A 16,777-nucleotide genomic window follows, 5' to 3' on the forward strand; every position below is an offset into this window, starting at 1 on the left:
AAGTCACAGGGACTGTGTAGTTGACACCATTGCCCTCCTAAATCACCTGTGTGAGAAAGGGCATAAAGTGGCCCCTGACAAACTACAGTTCTGTGCAAAATCAGTGAAATATCTAGGACACCAGATAGAAAAGGGTGTCAGAAAAGTCACTTCAGAAAGAGTGAGAATAATTCAAAAAATGCAGTTGCCCCGTACTCAAAAAGATGTCAGAATGTTCCTGGGTGTATTAGGGTACTGCAGGCAGTGGATTCTAGGATTTGCAGCCTTAGCCAGGCCCTTGATAAAAATGACCACGAGAGGAATGCCAGATGTTGTACAGTGGGACGATGAAAGTCTAATGGCTTTCACAAGATTGAAAAACTGTCTGTGTACAGCCCCTGCGTTGGGAATGCCAGATTATTCCAAAGAGTTTGCACTATTCTGTGACACTCGCGATAATTGCGCATTGTCAGTCCTGACTCAAGAACATGGCACGACCAGGAGGCCTGTGGCCTATTTCTCTGCCACACTGGACCCAGTAGCCGCTGGGTTACCAGGCTGTCTGAAAGCAGTAGCTGCTACCTGTGCAAGTTTGGAGCAGAGTGAGTCCATTGTCATGGGACATCCTGTGACCGTGTATGTTTCACATGGAGTGGTAATCCTATTGACCAGAACTAAAACACAGTATCTCACCCCTAGTCGGCTGACTAAATACGAGAGGATTCTTGTGGGTGCAGCAAATGTGAGCATTGTTAGGTGCGGTATTCTGAACCCTGCCACCTTACTCCCCGACCCCTTGGAAATGGAAGGTGGGGATGATGATGAACATGATTGTATTGATCTGACAGAGTTCAGTACCAAGCCACGCCCAGACATAAAAGAAGTACCATTGCCTGAGCATGATAAAGAACTATTTGTGGATGGTTCCTGCCTAAGACATGAATTAGGAGGCTTGAGTGCTGCTTATGCAGTAGTGTCTTTCACAAAAATTGAACAAGCAGGTTACCTATATAACATCAAGTCTGCACAAGTAGCCGAATTGATAGCCATGATAATGGCTTGCAAAATTGGGAAGGATTTACGCATAACAGTGTATACTGACAGTCAGTACTGTTATGGCGTTGTGCATGACTTTGGCCAATTATGGCTGCAGAGGGAATTCATGACTTCCTCAGGTACTCCCATTCGGAATGCAAAAGTTGTTCATGACCTTTTAGAGGCCATCCAGTTGCCCAAAGAACTGGCAGTGGTAAAATGTACTGCTCATCAAAGGAGCATGGATAGAGTATCAATGGGAAACGATTATGCTGATCGAGTGGCTCAATGGTGTGCCAAAGATCGGTATATTGTAAATCCAAAACGAGGGGGGCCAGGAACCAGCTGCCAGCTTCAGGTGTTTGAGGAAGTGCCTACATGGGATGAGGTGAGAGAGTGGCAGGAGTCGGCTCCTTGGCAAGAAAGAGAGAAATGGAAGGAGGATGGATGTAGACCGAGACGTGTGGATGGTGTCATCATAGGTCCAACTGGTATGCCTGTGTTACCCCGACACTTGCTTGGCACAATGGCAAGATTAATACATGAAGGATCACACATTGGTAGGGATGCCATGATTCTGGTATTTCAACAGACTTGGTACAATAAAAAGTTCAGGAAGGTAGCAGAGTCCCTCTGCCAGAGGTGCCTGTCATGTCAACAGATGAACCCAGGCAAGAGGACAATGGTTGAACTGAGCAAGATTGGGAGGTCAGGGGGTCCCTTTATAAAGATACAGGTTGATTTCATCACCATGCCCCGTTGTGAAGGGAAACGATATGTCCTTGTCATTGTTTGCGTATTTTCAAAATGGGTAGAAGCTTACCCTACTCCTCAAAGTGATGCACTGACAGTAGCGAAGTGTTTACTAAAAGAACTGATACCTAGGTTCGGAATACCATGCATTATTGAATCAGATAAGGGTGGACATTTCCAGAATGACATACTGGCTGAACTTTGTAAGGCCTTTGGAATAAGGCAGAAACTCCATTGTGCATACCACCCAGAGGCTTCTGGAATAGTGGAACAAGTAAATGGAACTATCAAAAACAGACTAGCAAAACTGACAGATGCTACTGGCATGACCTGGGTGAAGGCCCTGCCCCTGGTCCTGATGGGACTGAGAAGTGTTCCAGCCCGCAAGACAGGCCTAAGTCCCCATGAAATCATTATGGGAAGAGTGATGAGACAAGCATGGGTGCCAGGAAGCAAACTGTTGAGTATTACTGATGATTTGGTGCTTGAATACTGCAGAAGATTGGGTGACCAAGTGCGTTCTATCTCTCGCCAGATTGGAGACGACGGCATCCTCAATCCAACGACTCCTCTCCACAGCTTGGTTCCAGGAGACTGGGTCAAAATAAAGAAGCACACTCGATCAAGCTGTCTGGCACCAAGGTGGGGAAAGAAACGCCAAGTAATCCTGGTGACAACCACTGCAGTGAAAGTCGCAGGTGTTCCCCAGTGGATCCACGCCGGACACACCCAGAAGGTATTGCCAGACAAAGGATTTGAAGAACCAGGGCAACCAGCAGAGGACCCTGAAGGAGCCAGACCAGTAGCAACTGACAACGAGCAGCCCAGCACCAGTCAGGGTGCAGGAACAGCAGACGTTGGCCCAGGAGTAGTTGACTACGAACTGCCAAGAATCCAGCCTGCTGAAGAGGTCCAGGAAACTGAGCCAGGAGTAGCTGAAGACGAGCTGCCAAGCATATGGCCAGAAGAATGGATACCGATGATTGATCTGACCGAAGATCCTATCAGAACAAGAGAACGACTTAGTGAAGGTAGAGAGTGGACTAGTCAGGAAAAGCAAGGCACAGGCGAAGAACCTCAGCCACTTGAGATTAAAATCAAAACTGAGGAAGGAGAAGGTCAGACAGGGACAGAGCACGTGATTGATACAGATCAAGTGAACAAGACTGAACAAGTACCCGATACTGAACAAGTGCAGGATACAGAGCAAGTGTTTGATACTCCTCCACTAACTCCTGATGTGGATAAGGGACAGACTAGACATAGAGTAATAGTTCGAGCAGAAGAAAATCAAGAGATCGAAGTGCTTGAACAGGATCAGATAGGGTTAGAAAAACGGGTTCAGGAAACAGAAACAGAAACAGAGACAATTGAAAGCCAAAAACAAAATATTCCTGAACAAGGCCAGATTAGTAACCAGGCAGAAGAATTTGATGCTAGCCCTGGAACTAGTCAGATAAGGGAAGTAGGAGAAGAAAGTGGAGAAGAATTACCACAAGATAAAGAGAATAAGAGAATAAGAAAAGAAAGTGAAGTCAAAGTACCGACTAAGAGACTAAAGAAAAGAAACAACCTTGAGCCTAGGTTTGTAAAAAGACTGAGACTAAGGATAAAGACAGTGGAAGAAAAACGTGCAGAAGCAAGAAGAAGTGCTCGAATAGCAGAGCAAGAAGAAGACTCTTCCAAAAGAAGGAGTGAGCGAATAAAAAGACAAAACAAAAAGTACAAATCTCCTGAATGGACACTGGTTTTGGAAGAACTTGAAGATCTTGATATAACTGACGTAAGCGACGGAGAACCTGTCCCAGAGTACTCAGCTGAAGAGGAAGACGAGCCACCGTGAATTTGCACAAAGTAAGCTAGTTGTGTAAAAAGTAAAAAAGAGGGGTGAGAACACTCCTACTGAGCTAAAATGTCTGATTCAACAGTGAATGGTAGACCTAGTTGCAGCCGTTTTAAGACGTGTTGCAAGGTGTGTATATGTAGTGTAGTAGTGCTGATAGTTATCTGGATAGGATTAACAATTTTCATTCCCTTTGCTGTAAGTAAAGATACTAACATTGTCCCTACTGAAGTTGTAAATACTGACAATGAGGAGCTGACAACACAGAGTGTAGAAAGACATGAGAGAGCATTGAGACAAACTAAACGAGACTTAGAAGCATCAGATGAGAAAGGACTACATTATCATGGAATGAAAAACAGGACACATTTGAATGTTTTCGCAAACTTGTTAATACATTATGTAGAGACTATGGAAATTGAGGATTGCTATGTCTGCATGAAGCTACCTACTTCGGTGGCTGAAGGCGTGACATACCATCATCTGCCATTAACATATGGAATTTCCTGTAGCATTTTAGCTAGTTTATTTTACAAAAGGGGACCGTTACAGTATTATTACTCTAACAATGACGTGATCTTTTCTGAACTTCCTATACGTGGGAACTTGAATCCTGTACATACCAAAACTGACACCATAAGATATATGGGAGACTACTTTCTGACTATAGGGAACATTGACATAGCAGACGCACACAGAGATAACTTGACTTGTTCTTTGCGTGAGCAGGAAAAGATGTTCCTGAACATGGCAGAGAAAAGGAGAATTAAAATTCAGAAGAAGGCTAATGACGAAAGTCAGAAAAAGCCAAAGTGGGCAGAAAACATGGAAGGCACCTCATCTGGTGGAGCGGGTCCTGCTCTGTTGCTGGATTTTGAAAAGAAAGGCAAGCTATGTCTTCACCGCGAGAAGACTAGCTATTATAATAATGTTTTCATTGGTTCCAGTGAATGCGAACATAATTACAAGGTAATTGGAGGTTGGGGTTTCAAAAATGGGTCAGAGCCTGTGTTTCCTGGAATTTATTATATTTGTGGGGACAAGGCTTATTTCAAATTGCCGGATCACTGGTATGGAAGCTGCTACTTTGGCATTGTTTTCCCAAAAATATACCATGTGAATGGAAAAGCTGGAAGCAATGAAGATACTAATGGCTTAGTGCGTAGTAAAAGAGAAAGTATAGGTGAAATTATGGGTAGTATTTTCAGTGCACTGATACCTGGAGTGGGAGTGGTTCTGAACACTCACCGAATTTGCAAATTGTCTACTATAGTAGATGTGCTGTCTACTGAAACAGCTCATGGATTTCTGCTGGTCAATACCGAAATGGTTGCGATCAGATCAATGGTTTTACAAAATCGACTTGCTCTTGACACCTTATTAGCGAAAGAGGGCGGAGTCTGCCGGATGTTGAAGGCGCAACATTGTTGCACTTATATTCCGGATAAAAGTGTACAGATCAAAAGATATGTGAAAAACATTACTAATTTGGCAAAGGAACTCAAACCACTCGAGGTTGATAGTGCCTGGAAGAGACTGGTAGATGGTCTCTCAAATGTAGGTCATTGGCTTGCTAGCATAGGTAAAAGCTTATTATTCAAAATTCTGATGCCAATTGGTATTATAGGTCTTATTATACTTTCCATTTTCTTATGCTGTAAATACCGCAAGCGCACCAAAAAGCACGAGGTAAATGCAAGAGGAGTGAAACGAAGTGTGGATGAGATTGAATTAGAGGAAGTGAATGATCAGATATACAAAAAGGTGAAAACTTCTCACCCTGCTAAAACTGAAAGAGAAAAGTTAGAGCGGTTGCTGGAAGAAATAGAACTTTATAAAGTGTGAAAGAAAGTTGGCATCTGGTTCCACTATAATTTGTGATGATAGTAGATATCATCAAAGAGGGGATTGATGAAGCAAAGCTTTGCATATTTTGCGGCTTGCCGAAATCAAGAACCTCATTTATGTCTAATAAGGTAACCCGTGTATGTTTTACTAACGTTTATATTTAGCTTAAGTAAAGTTCCCGAAGCTTGCCTATGTGTATTTCTAATGAATTAATCCGTGTCCTTTTAAAAATGGCCGTCGCTTGTATTTTAGTTACTGCGCATGCGTCAGCCACACTCACGTGTCCTGACGCGTCTGCAGAAGTGGAGGGAAAGTTATGCGCATGCGTAATTCATAGCTGTGCTTATCATGTGGTACAGCTCGTGCCACTGCTCTTGTGTCCGTGTCAATGTAGCTAACATTTAATGCAATTAAGTTTATTTCTTGATGATGAGTTAAAAGTACAAACCCTGTGATGTGTTTTCATAATGACATTATTATGTATTAATTTGTTTTCGCTTACTTTTCATGTACCGCGGGAAATGGGGGTCTGAGTGAGAGGAGAGCCATATTGGAGGTCCCTTCTGCGCCTGTGCGACATTCGGCAGCACGAGGGACCTTGGCTGATGGAACATAGCCAGTTGGCAGTGATGGGCGAGATGCTCCTGAGAAAGTCACCTCTGCCCTGCGAGAACAGCGAATGTGGCTCCTTATGTGATACATTGTAATGTTGCGCTACTGTTAGCTCATGGGAACCCCAAATCTGCTAGGCGGTACCCAAATATGTTAATGAAGGCTTCAATTCGCGTATTGTGATTGGTGTGTTACCCAAACCCTACCTTAGGACCAATTGAAATTGAGGGATTCTGACACTTTGCAACATTGGGGGGTGGTACACTGTCCCCAAACTGTATATCTACCCTGGGTTCACCTAGTGAACCGTCCGACTTGTCTGGTTTAGCTGACCTGTCACTGACCCAACGCACTCAATAGGTGACTGAAGATACAGAGCGCTGCGGAGCACTCTGTCCAAATTTGACTATAGACTAAGGTTCTACTGAACCTTAAAGTGCTGGCAAGGCACTTAGCTGGGAGTTCGCTGACCCAATCGGGGTCTTGATCGATAGCTGCAGAGCGGGTGGAGCGCAGGCGTTGCTTCCGAACTGTGGGTTCCGGTCCTATCCTGAAGAGGGTCCTGTCCTGAGGGTTTGCCGTCCTGTCCTGAGGGTCCTGTCCTGATTCCTTTTTCCGAGGGTATCCTGTCCTGTCCTGGGTGTCCATTCTGCACCTGCTGTCCTTTGAGGGGTATCCTTCCTTGAGGGTTTCCTGTCCTTAACTGACCCGTGGCCAGGGTTTGGTTTCCACACCTTTTCTAGGTAAATATTACTCTGAACCTCTTGAAATTCTTGCACCTTCTGAATTTCTAACTTTTGCTTAAATAAAGTTCAACATTGCATATGTTATATTTCCATGCCTTTCCGCAACTATTGAACAGTCATTTATAATTTTGCAAAGTTATTCCTATGTCTTCTCATTTGTTAGAAATTATATTTTGCATAGCAGTGTGTCATTTTCTGATATGGTCTAGAACTTCGTTGCCTAGGTTGTTCAAAGGCCCCTTCACCTTAAGTGAAGCGTGTTATTCATTATAAGCTCTTCTATAGTCACATACACTTAGTCTATCCCTGTCTAGATAATACTGACTTACATAGTATTTTCTCGTTACATTTTATTTAGTACCTTGATGATTACTCTGTCATTATTTCTTTCTGCCTATGTGATTTACATTATCTTGGTTATTGATTGCCTTATTTTACTGTACCTCATGCAAGAAAATATTGAATTTAGATAAACATTTTAAAACTTCCAGTTGTCCGTGGTCATTTAAACAGTATTTGAATGTTATTGGTGGGGTTGGTATTTTGCTGCCTTTCTTTTACAGCTAGCTCCCTGATTCATTGTGGTCATTAGGCACCCGCATCGGTGGATGGTAAGTCGGGTGCACCGAAATTTGGTAACAGGGAACACACACACACCAACTTGATAGAGCTCGTGAAGTCACCTGATCGATGTATATGGTGGTTTGAAAAGTATATGGGCCCTGAAGCCGGAAACGGCGAAAACTGTTGGTCGGGTGGCCTCGCGCGCTCTATCACTAATTCATTCATATCCCGCAAAAGCCAATGTGGACTTGCAGCTAGTGCTGCTGATTTTGAACCGAGGCAACCAAGTTCGATCCCCGCCCTTGGCTGAGAATGTTAACAAGATAGCACTAACCTTTTGATTGCGAGACAAACTGCCCCTACTAAACTTTGGAGATAAAGCATTTCAAAATGAAAATTGGGATCATTCATTTTTATTAATAGTTTTTATTATTGTGAGGTTTGTGAGGCTAAGGAAGCGAGAGCTTGGAAACAATTATTGTATTAACCAAGTGAGGATGCCAATGTGTTTTCTTCGGAAGTATGTTTGCTGACTGAAACAAGGCCTGCACTTGAGGTACATAGTGCACGTCAGCGTGGGTGTGCTATATGAGCACAGAGACCTTTAGAGGCTTCCACAGACGTCCAGCGTGTGGCATTAAAGCGCAATCCTCACTTTATTTCTTTAAACACCAAAATGCTATTTTTTTCATGGCGAAATACCAGCACTCTCTATGCTGCAAAGTATTTTAGAATAATAAATACCGCTTAATTATGTTAATGCGGGTGGTGGCGTGGATAAGTGGTGGAGCTAGGTGAGCCGGTAACGTGGTTTGGAATTAGTAGAATAAAGTATGCTGTGATTTGTAGTATTGTGGGTGTGATTTTTTTTAATGTGTTGTAGTTTTATTTTTGGGTTCTCCCACTGAATTGTAATTTTGATCTGTTTACATTTTGTCTCGTGCTTGTTGTGTGTTGTTAGCTGTGTCATTTTTGTATTATTTTGCTGCATTAATGTTGTGTTGCTGTCTGGGTGCCTGTCGGTGTGTCACTTTAAAATTGCTGATTTTACTAGCACTCTCACCTTCTGCACAGGACTTATCACCGTCATTTCCACCGCTCTGCTGCCCCAGCGCCGCCCCAGCGCTGACAGCGGGTTTCAGGAAAAGTAACTCGGCGCCATTGCCGGCGTGCGACTAGACCACGCCCCCTTGGTGGCCACGCCCCCTCTGAACGGGTATTTAAGCTGATGCCAGAGCGCTGCCTGTCAGAACCCTGATCCTCCTGAGGCGAAAAGCCGGGAGATTGAGAAAGACTGTTTTTACTATTTGTGTGTCACTTTAAAATTGCTGATTTTACTAGCACTCTCACCTTCTGCACAGGACTTATCACCGTCATTTCCACCGCTCTGCTGCCCCAGCGCCGCCCCAGCGCTGACAGCGGGTTTCAGGAAAAGTAACTCGGCGCCATTGCCGGTGTGCGACTAGACCACACCCCCTTGGTGGCCACGCCCCACCCTTCATCTGCTTAAAGCATGTGTCACTTCCGTATGCGCAGCGGACGGGCGCAGCGGGCGCGCCGAAGGCGCGCCTAAGGCAAGCCCGTCTGCGCCCGTCCGCGCCTGGACCGTGCCTAGGGCCAGTCACCCTGCCCGTCCGGCTGGCTCCGCCCGCGCGTGCTGGACCAAAACCCAACTACTCCTTTTAAACCCTAATTCCTGCCCGGCTACCACATGTTGCAGCCCTGACCACTTGGAAGATACCCCCTTCCACTGCCCTCAATGTAACTTTACGCTCTCGCCTTATAACCCTCGTCGTCCCCCCTGCCCTAACTTGCAGAACCCCCTGTCTCATCCCCGGACGCTGAAAGCAGGCCTGGTCAACTGCCGGTCATTGCCCCGCCATGCCAACGACATCTGGATGTCAATCACCTCTGACGACTGGGACATTTTATTTCTCACCGAGTCTTGGATTACTGACTCCTCTACCCCTGATATCCACCTCGCCACCCCGCCAGGGTACGTCATAAATTGCATCAATCGTGCTGGGGGCAAATCAGGAGGCGGTTTAGCCGTCATCCTCAAATCCCATCTTCATCTGACTACCACCAAATTAACTAACATCGGGATAATTGAAGCTATGTATTTCTCTGTCTCTGACTCTGCGGCAGTAATACTGGCGGGTACTCTAGTCTACAACCCCCCAACGGCCTCCACCCTTTCACTTACGGCACTTACTCACCAGCTGGCTGATCTCTCCCTTAAACACCAACACTTTCTGGTGCTAGGTGACTTCAACCTCCACGTAGACAATTCTCTCTGCGTGAAAGCCAACAACCTGTTGGAAACCATGAAAAGTCTGAATCTTCTACAACTAGTCATTGGCCCCACTCACACTGCGGGTCACACCCTAGATCTTATCTTCGCCAACTTCCCTAATATCACAGTCCTTCCCCCCCCTCCCCTTCACCTGGTGTGACCACTATCTTATCCCTTTCGTCCTTGCCTTGGGCTTGAAACCTGCCCCTATGGTCCCCAGAAAAGAGCTGGGAAGAAAATGGCATAAGGTCTCCTGTGCCACCTTTGACCCATTATTCCACTTCGAATCGGACCATCTTTCCACTGACATTGATGGAAATGTTTCTAGGCTCAATACCGCCCTCCTCCAAGCTATCGACTCCATCGCCCCCCTTAAATCCATCTCCTCCACCAGATCCCGCCCCTCTGCTCCTTGGTTCTCTACCACCCTCCGTGAGGAAAAAAGCAGATGTAAGGCACTCGAACGCAAGTGGAGGCAGAATTACGACCCTGAAACCAAAATCATTTACAAATCCGCCCTGAAAAACTTCCTCAAACAAAAAAAAACCACTATGAGAGACTACTTCTCACTTCAAATTGCTAACGCCAAAAACTCATCTAAAACCCTCTTCACCATTGTCAAAGACTTCATTAACCCCCCCGCTAGGGCCACGCAGAATTCCGCTAGTCAGGCCCTATGCGATGGACTCTCTGACTATTTCCACGAAAAAATAAACAATCTTTGTGCCTCATTCCCTAATGGGCTATCTCCCCAGCCCCCCCACACTAGGCCCCCAGTACCCGCTTCCCTATTATCCTTCAACAAGCTGACCATTGATACCGCACTCAGGCTATTCACCCAATGCAAATCTGGTGCCCCCTCCGACCCTGTCCCTACCAAACTTATGGGTGAGTTGGCCCCTTCACTAGCCAACTCCTTTCTCTCCATCTGGAATGCCTCCCTCCACCATGGCTTCTTCCCAACCACTTGGAAGGAAGCTCTGGTGGCCCCCATCCTGAAAAAATCCGATGCCGACCCCACAATTTTTGCCAACTACCGCCCCATCTCCCTCCTCCCCAAACCCGCCAAAATCCTGGAAAATGCCGTGCAACTGCAACTTACGGAGTATTTGGAGAACAACTCTCTGTTGCACGACTCACAATCAGGATTTTGAGCGGGATTCAGTACTGAGACGGCTCTGTTGGAAGTGGCTGAGACCATCCGTGAGTGTGTGGATAGGGGCGAGGAGGCCATGCTTGTCCTCCTCGACCTATCCGCCGCTTTTGATACGGTCTCCCACTCCATCCTCCTAGACCGACTCAAACAGGCCGGCATTGGCGGCACTGCCATCACCTGGATTGAATCCTTCCTTACTGGAAGAAGTCAGAGGGTGTTACTGAGGCCGTTCAAATCTGAGGATAAACCCTTGCGGTGTGGAGTGCCACAGGGCTCTGCCCTCAGCCCTCTACTCTTCAACGTTTATCTCGCCCCACTGGCCGCTGTTGTGGAGTCCTGCGGAGTCAGAGTGGTCTCTTATGCTGATGATACTCAGCTGATGTTTTCCTTCAGAGACCACTCCGACTCCACGTTCGCCAACTTCCGCCAATGTCTTGACAGCATCAGTGTCTGGATGACCAACAACCATTTAAGACTCAATGCGGATAAGACAGAGGTGCTGTTTTTTAACCAGAAAAATCCTATCCCCCCCTCACGGTGGTGGCCCACGGCACTTGATCCCGCTCCCTCCCCCGTCCACTCTGTCCGCAACCTGGGATATCAGTTCGACGACTCTCTCTCATGTAAAGCTCAAGTGAACGAAGTTACATCTGCCTGCTTCATGAAGCTGCGCATGATTAAGAAGATACTTCCCTATCTCCCCTTGGACTCCCGCCGAACAGTAACCCAGGCTCTCATTACGTCTCATCTGGACTACGCCAACAGCCTTTACGCTGGTGCTCCTCAGTATCTGATTGACCGGCTTCAGATCGTCCAGAACGCGGCAGCCAGACTGATCGGAAACATTCCCTACCGTCAGTCAGTTACCGCCTATCGCAAAGAGCTCCACTGGCTTCCCATTGCCAGCCGCATTCAGTTCAAGATCCTTACCCTTACCTACCGAGCTATCAACGACCTTGGACCGAACTACCTCAAAAAGCGAGTGTCAATATCTCATTCCATTAGATCCCTGAGATCTAACAACCTCCGCCTCCTGATCCCTCCCCGCTTTAGACGTGCCAGAATGGGCGGCAGAGGGTTCAGTGTTATCTCTGCCAAACTATGGAACGGTCTTCCAATCGATCTCAGATTCTGCCCTTCTGAATCCATCTTTCGGGCTAGACTTAAAACTTGGCTGTTCTCCGGACTTTGACCCCCTCCCTGCTGATTTCCTCCCTTCCTTCTTTTTCCCTTGAGGCTCTGGTTCTAGCGCCGGGACACCCCTCCGGGGGTAGCTGTGCGCTCTATAAACTACATAAATAAATGTCATTATCCCATATTGCATAAACCTGTTCCTGGAGCCTAAGAGCAAAGGGGACCCTGTCAGTCTGTAAACTGAAGGTCAGTTCAGCCAATCCACGGTTATGCTTTTCCTGAATCAAATTTGCAATTAGTCAAATAACTTTGAAGGTGCAGACATTGCTTATTTCTTCAATAGCTCAAAAACTACTCAACTGATTCAAATCAAACCACAAAAAGGACACATTCTTATGGAACCTCTCCTTCAATCCATTTTTTGGTTAATCTGTCAAGCAATTTATGCTGTAATTGGAAGTCGAAATTTAATGGGGATTTTCAAGCACCCCTCCAAAAACAGATCCTACCCAATAACATTTGACTACCTTGGCCAAACGCATCTAAATGAAAAGGTAAACACCAGATGTGGAGGAAAAAAACACATCGAATGTGGTGCAGATTTGATAAAGGGGTTAAATAGAAATAGTATTTCCTTGTAAAACAAACAACAATACATTAAATGTGAACAATGCTGGTGTGCCTTACTTCAAATGTCATTTTTTGTCCACTTTTAAAGCATGGAGAATGGATCAATACATAAAGATTATAAAATGCGTCAAGAAAGCGGAGTGCACCAATTCCCTTTTTAAAAAGAAACGTAAACTCTCACCAAACATATTCCCAACATGTCCGTTCTTAGTTAGTGGCCGGAGTTCATTTTTTCCCCAGGCGTACTGCTTGTAGCTATCCCACGCAAACTTCATCATCTGAGAAAAACAAATGCTCACAATTAATGGAGGTAAAATACCGCTCCTCTTGGCCTTTTTCAAAAATGTGGTTTTACAGTGAGTGCACTCTATAAAATACAGTACAATCAATGAACAGGAAGCAGAACACATTTGTTCAATAAACATATCGATTTTCTGTACAATAAATAGTAATAACGATCAGAAGAGGAAAGTGTACTTTTTGTGGAACCCACAGAAAATGTCAGACTTTTTAGGACTCGTCTCCAGACCGGTCGAGCTGTCTGGCTGAGACAGACCTATTGCGAAATGACAGTGAGCCTTCAAGATGCCCTTTGCTCATCACGGCTTGGTCTTGTCGTCTCATCCCACCATGAGCCCTCTGATGCTCCTCACCTCTCCCAGTTTGTCTGTACAAGCACGCAAACTGGGATATTTTTGGTGCGGTACGGCTGAAGAGCAGACTTTGAGGTTTTTTTGTTTTATCTCCTGCATTTCATGTTGTTTTATCTCCTGCATTTCATGTTGTTTTATCTCCTGCATTTCATGTTGTTTTATCTCCTGCATTTCATGTATGACTTAAAAGCTCAAGCTTTGGCGCGCAAAAACCTTTATAGCGCGGAGCATGGGTACTCAAAGCTTTTCCCAAGGACCAAAATGTTTTGGTCTGTGGTGAGTCCGAGGGCCACATTGACGGCAGAAGGGTGGCGGTCAGCGGTGGGAGGTGGTGTAAGGTGGGAGTAGGGGAAGAGCTACGTATGTACGTTGTGGCTCAATTGCACAATGTAAAACCAGCAAACCTGGCATCAATCCCAGCTTCCCCAGTTGACCAAATTGTGTGATCCTAAGCAATTGTTTTATTTCACTTTGCCTCCTTTTTCTTCATTATCACATATAAGAGGACCTCAAAATACATGACATCAGAATGTTAGATGTACAAACCTTTCTCTTGTGTTTGGTTTAATAAACAAAGTTCCATGTATAACTGCAACCCAGGCCATTCATAGGGTGCACGTAACTGACTTGCCTCTTCATTCACTATTAGCGTTGTCGTCAGTGGGGTGGAGGCATGAAGGTTTCTAAATTTATGTTTTAAAACCGTCACTTTAAAAAAACTTCTCAATACACTGATATAATCTGACGTACTGAGGTGAAACGCTTCTATGCAGTAATGAAATAATTTTTGGGGAGTTTTGAAGGGACTTTATCATATTTGTATAAGTTTGTTGCAATGAGTCTTTAAAAGCAAGCATTGGCAAAGCCTAATAGATTTTGCCTGTGCAAGAGATATTGGCTTAGCAAATATGTTTTAGTAATGTTGTGCACCAGACTGGCTGCTGTTCAGTATGGCTAAAAGTTAGTAGGGTAAAGGAGAGTGCCGTGGACTGGAGTGTTGTAAGGTGGAGTTGAGCAGAGTAGAGTGTTATGGAGTGGCGTATAGTGGCATCAAGTGGTGTGCAGTACAGAAATGGCATGGAGAAAAGTGGAGTGTCATGTAGTAGTGTACAGTGTTGTGGAGTATTGTGGAGTGTTATGGAGCGAGTGGAAGGGAGATGAGTGGGGTAGAGGGGAGCACAGTGTAAGAGTGGAGTAAAGTGTCATTGAGTGAAGTGGCATAGTGTGTCATGGAGTGGTGTAGAGTAGACTGGAGAGGCGTAGATGGTATTGCGTGGAGTAGAGTGTTGAAGTGTAGAGTGGAGTAAAGTGACATAGAGGGAGTTGTGTAAGGCATTGTAGAGTGGAGTAGTGTTGTAGAGTGGAATAGAGTGCTGTAAAGTTGAGTGGAATAGAGTATCAGTGGATCAGAGTTTAATGGAGTAGAGTATCATAGGGTGGAGTGTAGTAGAGTAACCTAGAGTGAAGTGGCACAAAGTACAGGGGTGCAGAGTAGATTGGTTTAAAAAATGCATTTATTTTGAATAAAGCGGTGTAGAGTGCAGTGACGGAGAGTAGCATAGAGTGCAGTGGCATAGAGTAGAACAGTGCAGAGTAGTTTGCAGTAGCATAGTGGTCCCAGACCTGCTCCCCTCATTGCCAGGTAACACAGGTCTCCCCGACACTGCTGCCTAACCCCTTGAAGCCCTCTAGCACTGGCTTGGTATCTTTGATCTGCCAGCTCCAATGTTGACGCTGTGCTCATAGATTGACCTGTGCACTGCTGGTAAAATTGTTGCCAGCTTTTGTCTAGTTTGTGCCGATTTGGTTGCGTTGTTTAATTTGCACTGATAGTTTTAAATTGTCTGATTGTTTTGACTCAGCCACAAGCCGCTTCATTGTGTTAATCCCACTTCACTTATTTTCATGACATTTTCTGGTCCGGAGCCTCCCGCCACCCAGGGCTCCTCCCTCTCCCAGGACCTACTTAATGGAGGCTGCAGCACGGTTCCATTGAGCAGGTCCCAGACATGCTCCCCTTGTTGCTAGGCACCACAGGTATCCCTAACGCTTCTGCCTTAACTCCTTAATGCCCTCTGCACCCACCTAGTAACCTTTCACTGCCATCTCCAGTGTTGGCGCCTTGTTCTTATATTGACCCCTGCACTGCTTGTAAAGTTGTCCTGGCTAGTCGCCAGGTTTTGTATACTTTGTGCTGACTTGGTTGTGCTGTTGATTTTGCGCTGATTGTTTTAAATTGTCAGATTGTTTTGATTGGGGGGTGCACTGTTTTGTTGTGTTGTTTCGGTCTCATGCCTTTTCCCACTGTTTGCCACGTCAGCGCTTCCCGCCACCCATCGCTCCTCCCCTCTCGAGGACCTACTTAATAGACGCAGAAACATGCCTCGACAGTGGACGCGCTGCCAGTGCGCCAAAGGCAAGCCCGTCTGCACCCATCCGTGCCTGGATCGTACCCAGCACCAGGAACTCTGGCCCTCTGGACACCACGGGTACTCCTCTGCAGATCTCTGAACCCTAGACTCCGGATACCGCAACAACTGCTTACACGCATCTTCTTACACAGTAGGACCGTTCACCTGCCACAGATGTCAGTTCACTTGCAACCTAGGACCGCCAGCCCATGCAAAAACCCAAGCCACTCCCACTCCGCTGACCGACACCACCCCGGAACCACTTCAGTGCCTCCTGATAAACAGCAGATCGCACTGCAAGCACGTCATCAAAGTCTGGGACACCATTTCCACCCTTGCCCCCGATGTACCCTTCATCACAGAGGCATGGCTCAACCCCTCTTCGGCTCCCGACATTGCCACCACAACGCCCAACAGATACAAGATGAAACACTGGGATCGCACCAACAAACAGGGAGGTGGCATCATCATCATCATCCACAAAGAATCAATCCACTGCACCACCACTGAACATGAAACGCTGCCGATCATGGAACAGCTGAATTTCAAAATACCCATCAAAGATACCCTTACCTACAGACCCCCTAGGACTACGAACCAACCTCTGCAACACCATCACTGACATCATTGACCCACTCGCCATCAAATCCAAGCACTACATCTTACTCCGAGACCTGAACTCCACTTGGACAACCCCACAGACATGAACCCCGACAACCTTCTGGACATAACTCTCAACAAAACTCTTTTAAAAATAGATTTGTTGAACCTTCCCCTAGGCCCACAGAGGACATTGAGGAAGCCCTAACTAAATTTGAAGGTGCGTTGGTAACCGCAGTAAATCAAATTGCCCCCCTTAAACTGTTCAAACCACGTCCGGCACGCAAACAAGAGGTCTGGTTTTCTGAACACTTAAGATCCCTAAAAAGAACGGCCAGAAAACTTGAGAAGAAATGGAGATCGTCTCACCAGAATGATGACAGAAGTCGCTTCTGGGAATCCCTCTCCATATACCACAAAGCCATTCGTAGGGCTCGCAAAACCCATATTGCATCCCAAATTGAAGCTGCGGGAAACACCCCAAGGGTATTATACCAAATCTTACAATCCTTTACTA

At 45.9% G+C, this 16,777-nt stretch overlaps 1 protein-coding gene across 1 annotated transcript in view; it reads right to left on the reverse strand.

Moving 5' to 3' along the window:
* Nucleotides 1-16,777, reverse strand: part of MAN1C1 (mannosidase alpha class 1C member 1) — a 261,775-nt gene that overhangs the window by 179,834 nt on the left and 65,164 nt on the right. The window contains exon 2 of the mRNA XM_078682710.1: nt 12,778-12,874. Coding sequence (XP_078538836.1) covers nt 12,778-12,874 — 97 coding nt within the window. The remainder of the gene's footprint in view (nt 1-12,777; nt 12,875-16,777) is intronic.

Source organism: Lissotriton helveticus, chromosome 3_1 (genome assembly GCF_964261635.1).
Source record: "Lissotriton helveticus chromosome 3_1, aLisHel1.1, whole genome shotgun sequence".
NCBI lineage: Eukaryota > Metazoa > Chordata > Amphibia > Caudata > Salamandridae > Lissotriton > Lissotriton helveticus.